This window comes from Benincasa hispida, chromosome 5 (assembly GCF_027475165.1).
Source record: "Benincasa hispida cultivar pf3 chromosome 5, pf3_genome.v1.1, whole genome shotgun sequence".
Taxonomy (NCBI): Eukaryota; Viridiplantae; Streptophyta; class Magnoliopsida; order Cucurbitales; family Cucurbitaceae; genus Benincasa; species Benincasa hispida.
This window is the reverse complement of record NC_143482.1, coordinates 26,631,156-26,637,789: the sequence shown is the minus strand read 5'-3', so window position 1 is coordinate 26,637,789 and position 6,634 is coordinate 26,631,156. Positions and strand designations below refer to the sequence as shown.

General features: G+C 27.8%; 1 protein-coding gene across 1 annotated transcript; it reads right to left on the bottom strand.

The window, feature by feature from the left end:
* Positions 1-2,765: 2,765 nt before the first annotated feature.
* On the bottom strand, positions 2,766-4,070 carry LOC150036006 (fatty acid elongase 3-like). Its single transcript, XM_090313713.1, has one exon. The coding sequence runs from the start codon at positions 3,784-3,786 to the stop codon at positions 2,965-2,967; it is 822 nt and encodes a 273-aa protein (XP_090169839.1). The 5' UTR covers positions 3,787-4,070; the 3' UTR covers positions 2,766-2,964.
* Positions 4,071-6,634: the final 2,564 nt, after the last annotated feature.

Genomic DNA, 6,634 nt, shown 5'->3' with positions numbered 1-6,634 from the left:
AAAAATAGATATTTATTAATGTCTATCATTGAAACTAATAGATATCTATTGGTGTCTATCAATATCTATCATTGATATTTTGCCTTGTTGTACTTTGAAATTTTTTTTGTCACAAAGAGTAAATATTTTTATTGATATTATTAACTTAAATTAGACTCTACCTAATATTATTTTATTGTCTATATTTTTAGTGTTTGTAATATGGCTTGGTGGGTTGGTGTGTTTTGTTATGGTAGTTTTAAAATATATATATACAAAAAATATATTAAAATACTATAAAGAAAAACAGTAAAGTAGGTGGATTAATTAATAGGATAAAAGTTTATTTCAGTAATAATTAATGGCACGAATTTCAGATAGAATTTATGATAAATTCAATGTACTTTTCGGTGTGACTTAATGTTACTTGTCCAGCTTAAGTCTACTATGGTGTAAATGCAAATATCAAATATAATTGCTAAGGCACAAATTACAAGTAGAAATTAATTTATATGTAGGAATAAAAAAAAGTTATTACTAGAATTCATTTGCATATTAAATGAAACCAATATAGCTATAATAAAATTTGTAGAAGCTGATCGATGAGTTAATAAGAATTATTTAGATAATTATTTGGTTTTAAATTATTAAGGTGGGTCATATTTTTTTTAGTCTTTTTTTTTTTAAATTAAGTTTATTTCTTTTTCATTTCTTATAATGATTTGTATCTTTAGTATGTACAATGATTGAATTCTTTAACTAAATTTTAAAAACAAAAATAAGTTTTTAAAAACTACTTTTTTAGGTCCCGTTTGGTAACCATGTTGTTTTTTGTTTTTTTTTTTTTTCAAATTAAAGTTATGGAGACTACTTTTATCTCTAAATTTCTTTCTTTGTTATTTACTTTTCACCAATGGTTTAAAAATCAAGACAAATTTTGAGAACTAAAAAAAGTAGCTTTCAAATAGTTGTTTTTGTATTTGGAATTTGAATAAGAATTCAACCATTGTACTTGAAAAATGCAAACTAAATGTAAGAAATGTGGATGAAATAAGTTTAATTTCTAAAAACAAAAATAAAAAAAAAACAAAATGGTTACTAAACGGAGACTTAGTTTTTAAATTTTGGATTAATTTTTTAAATCATTGGTAAAAAGTAGATAAGGAAGTTATTTGAAGATAGAAGTAATTTGGGCTTAATTTTTAAAAACAAAAACAAAAATAAAAACTCAAATAGTTACCGAAGAGGGATTTAAAAATTTTACTTGTAAAAACTATTTCTACTTACGAGTTTATTTTTGTTAGTTTACATTTTAGGGATATTACCAGAATCAAAATCAAAATTTGAAATTTAAAAAACAAGTAGTTCTTAAAAATTGATATTTTGATTTTGAATTTGATGTAGATTAATTTAAATGTTATCTTAAGGGAAATGAAGATTTAATGAAACTATGAAAAAGAAACACAGTATTAAATAATTAAAAACTAAAAATCAAATAGTTATCTTAAAAAATATGCTGTGAATTAATCATTGAATATGTGAATGAAAGATGGCTAATAATAATTTTAAGTTCTTAAGTATTCAAAAATAAGATATATAAATTGTTGGTGTAGTCATGATATCACCTTATGTTACTTTATTTTTGTTAATTTATAATGTTATATACCTAAGATTATATAGTGGTTTGATATCTTTTCAAAAAGAAAAAGGAAAAAATGTGATTTGATATATGTCATATCTACCATAATTTAAATGTTGTGTCGAGAAATTATTTCAAATGGTAAAACTATTGAAAATATTTACAAGATATAATAAAATTTTAGAACTATCAATGATAGACGTTGATAGACATTGATAGACACGTAATAGACACTGATAGAAATCTATCGGTGCCTATCAACGTCTATCATTGATAGTTCTAAAATTTTACTATATTTTGTAAATATTTTGGTTCATTTATCTATATTTAAAAACAACCCCTACAAAAAGTAAAAATATCTTAAAAAATGGAGAAAAAACCTCTAAAAATGTAAACACAAGAACAACAAAATAAGAGAAAATGTATAATTCTTGGACAACTATTATTAAAAGAACTTTGTTTCTTAGCACAAGATTTCTAGGTTTGAATTCACATTTTAAGTGTTTAGAAAAGTATTTCTAAGTTTAAAAAAAGTATTTTTACGTATTTAGAAAATTAATCCAAATAAATCTTAAATATTTTTTTAATATTAACCTTTTATTTTAAGTATTTAAAAAAATATTTCTAAATTAAAAAAAAAGTATTTTTAAGTATTTAGAAAATTAATCCAAATAAACCCTAAATGTTTTTTTTAATACTAACCTTTTACATGGTTAAAAAAAAATAATTGTAAGTTAAAAAAAAGAATATTTTTAAATCGTTGGAAGAATAAGTCAAATAGGCCCTAAATGAAAATAATGTTTAAGTAGCTTCTAAATGAAAATAATGTTTAACTAGCTATCTTTTTAATATATTTTTTTTCTTGAATTCAAGATTTGTTTAGGAAGAGATCTAACTATCGGCTTAATTTACATTGATAATAATTATTTTCTCCATCAAATAGAGAAATTTTTAGTATTATTTTAATACATGCTACTCCCATTCATAATAATAGATGTACCTCATATATCAAATTTATTATTATTATTATTATTATTAGACCTATATATCAAACTTAGAGAAAGAGTGAGATCACTTTATTGAGTTTAGTCCCAAAAAAAAAGAAAGAAAAAAACAGAGAAAGAGACAGAAAAAAGAAAAGAATAAATGATTGAAATATCACCCTTGACCAGCATGCAATATTAGTTCAACATATTAATTAATTATCACTTACCAAATATCTTGAATAATCAGATCATCATCATGAACAACTGATTTAAATATATTTTCTGAAGAATAATTTAAAACTCACAAATCCCGAAAGAAGAACGTAAGAGAGACTTTTAATCCATGTGTTTCTTTTGTTTTCACGCCACCTTTTTGGGGACCGTCATCTTTCCATTTGTGCCGTAGTTTTTAGCATGAAAATCCGAGAACAAGGCCAGAAGTGAGGAGTAAAATACGACATTAAAGCACCATCCCCAAACACCAGCACATCCCGGCCCCTTATGTGTGACGTGAAAGTATAGCATCAAAGCCAACACCACAAAGCTAAATTGAAACTGCACAATTTGACACTCCGTCACAATCCTCTTCCACCGTGGCCGAACCCCAAGTGCACACGACAAGTAATACGTGTACATGAGCACATGAACCGAGGAGTTCGTTACTAAAACCAACGGGAACAACGACTGTGAGGAATGAAGCCATAAGTAACACATAATCACCACCGTTGCGTGGTGGTACACATGGAGGAACGTCAGTCGTTTGATCGACCCGCTTAAGATGATCAAGAACGTGTCGATGAACTCCACGATCTTCGAGAGGTAGAATATGTAAGCCCAAAAGAAAAGGGGCCCACGTGGAGGAGTTTTGGGTGGAAGGCAAAGAATGTAGTGGAGGTGAGGCGCGTGGGAGAAAGTGGAGAGAGTGCATCCAAGGGCCATTGTGAAGGAGAGAGCGAGGAGGATAAGGTTATGAACGGCGGAGATTCGTTTGAGAATGGTGGGAGGGAGGAGAGGGAGAGAGAGGTTGGAGAGGAGGAAGGTAAGGGAGAGGTAAGAGAGAACTGTGAGAGTGAGGAAAAGTGGGGAAGAGCCTAAGGTTTCGCCTTGAGACCATGAGAAATTGACGATTTTGGGGTGGTTTACAAGCCAGTAATAGATGCTATCGATGATATTTAGATTCATTTTTGAACCACGCGCCGTCGTTACTCAACCAAAAGTGACGATGATAATAGTAGTAGTGGAGAAAGAAATGGGAAAAAGAGAAGGGGGTATAAATTGGAAGAGGGAAATGAATGAATGTGTATGCTAATGTCTATGTGGTTGGTCCTATTTCATAGCTGGAAAGATGTCAGCGTTTTGTATTGGGCAGCACAATATTTATAAGCCATATGTAGAGGAAAACACAAGCCTTTCTTCAATCTTCACTACTACAAATGGAGTACTCTTTTCTCTTGGAATTAGTGAAAAGAGATGGGCACTTTCATGGCTATCATTAAGAAGAAAGAGAGAAAGAGAGAAAGAGAGAAGAGATAAAAGGCTACTGTCATTGTAGAATGGGGAAACTCACCACTTACTTTCTTCTCATCTACCCTTTTAATTATATCCATTTAATGTTTTCTCTCAAAATAGCATTTCTTTTTTCCATCTAAGTCATCTCATTGGGATGAAAGTGTGTCACTTTGAGATTTGTTGAACACTCAATGTTTCTATGTGAAAATAGGAATAGTTATGGGTTATTTGGGAAAGAGTGATATGATTAGACACATGTTATTACTAGAGATGGTAGTGTCATTTGATTTTGAGATCTTTGGAGTGAATATGTTTTCTACATAGGGTATAGTGAACTTAAAGTTCCACATAATAGCGTGATATGATTGTCTATCAGGAAGCATAAGTTTCCATGACTGACTTTTAATTACAACTAAAAAAATTTTAGTATATGTTTGTCTAACAAAGCACCGAACCAAAGAAGACATTGTGGGATAATAGGACATCAACTATCCTCTTGTCATTAGGGGCGGATCAAAGATTGGTGTGGAATATGTTAAATTATTAATTTAGTTTAAACTTCTAAATTCATATTTATATTGTCCTTAAACTTTAAAAAGTATATTAGGTTAGTGAAATTTAAATTGATGTTCTTTCTAGATTCATAACTTATAATTTTATATCTTATGGGATTGTTTGGGGGCCCATGAGATGATATATCCTCACATCCTATATTATCTCAATGTTTGGAGGTCCATTATCCTATCTCATCGATTTTAATTGTTTGTGAGCCTATTTTTGGAACATGTTTTGTATCTCATCGTCATTTTCCTTCTATATATTGTATATCATCTCAATGCTTGAACGTACTCGATCATACTTAATCGTTCATACTCAATCAGAACTTTTTAAAAATCAGAACTCTCCAGACATCAAAAGATAATTGTATTGGATAACACTTTTAGGGATAATAATTAAGTATATATAAATATTTTAAAAGAATTACAAATATTGCAAAATCTATTAGTGATAGATTCTTACTAGTGATATGATCTATCAATAATAGACTCTTACTAGCAACATGGTCTATCTAATAAACTTTGAAAGCATAACCTAAATTGTACAATGTCAACAAATTCTTTGATATTGTGCTATATATGAAAATACTTTTGGGCCTGATTGCTATGTTTGTAATTAGTCCAAAAGTTTTGACATATATTCAAAATTTCTAAAATTTATTTATTTTTATTAGAAATTATAAAATTTAAATTTGTTTCTAATAAATCACTTTTTAAAATTTGTGTTGTAAATACAAAATTGAAAGTTTAAGGTTCAATTTGACACAGTTAAATTTTATCTAATGAATCATTAACTTATAAAAATGTTGAATATATAACTTTGCCATCTATATTCTAGAGATTACAAAGTTAAAATTAATTCACAAATCTATTAGACGGACATTGAGCTTTAAAGATATATCTGACACGAAGTTGAAAATTTAGAAGATATTTAGTTAAGACCATTGTAGAAAGTTTATTTCAAAAATGTTCACACTACTGATTATTTTCATTATTAGGATTTACATGAAAATTTAGGACAAAAATATCTTTTAGTCTAGCATCGGCAGTACCTTTGTGACATTTTTTTCAACATATGTTTCCTTAAATCCGGTTCTTTCATTAATGCATTTATTAAAATTTGATCAATTATAGTAAACGAAGATTTCATTTTCAAAGATTTACCCAATTATTCATTAATTTTAGGACTATTTTTTAAATATAGAAAAATGAACCAAAATATTTACAAAATATAGTAAAAATTTAGAACTATCAATGATAGATGCTAATAGACACTGATAGACTATCAGTGTCTATCAGTGACATTGATAGACACTGATAGAAGTCTATCAGTATCTATCAACGTCTATCATTAATAGTTTTAAATTTTGCTATATCTTGTAAATGTTTTCAATAGTTTTACTATTTGAAATAATTTCCCTTAATTTTAGCATTCAAATCATATAGGAGATTTTCTCCATTTCTCCTCTAGCTTCAGTTCCAAATTCTCCATTTCAGCAATTTTTATAGATTTATTTATGCATATTATCGATTCAAGATTTATCTAATTTAAGTCTCGTTTGATAATAATTTTATTTTTGGTTTTTTGTTTTAAAAAAATTAAGCCTATTTCCTATCTATTTCTTATCATGATATGCATTTTTTTTAAGTACAAGAATTGTAACCTTAGCAAAATTCCAAAAACAAAAACAAACTTTTTGGAAGCTACTTCTTTTAGTTTCAAAATTTAGCTAGGTTTTTTAAACCGTTAGTAAAAAGTTGACAACAAAAGAAGAAATTTAAAGATAGAATGAATATTCATAGACTTCATTTTCGAAAACAAAAAATAAAAATGAAATGGTTATAAAACGAGACCTTAGTGGTATGATTTTATGTATATAATTTTTTTTCATCAATAACGTGCGTTATATAATAATATTCATCATTTCGCTTGCCTGCTATGAAGCACAGATACTTCATATGAG

Coding starts and splice junctions, on each gene's coding strand:
- LOC150036006 (XM_090313713.1), bottom strand. CDS start 3,786: ATGAATCTAAATATCATCGATAGCATCTATTACTGGCTTGTAAACCAC.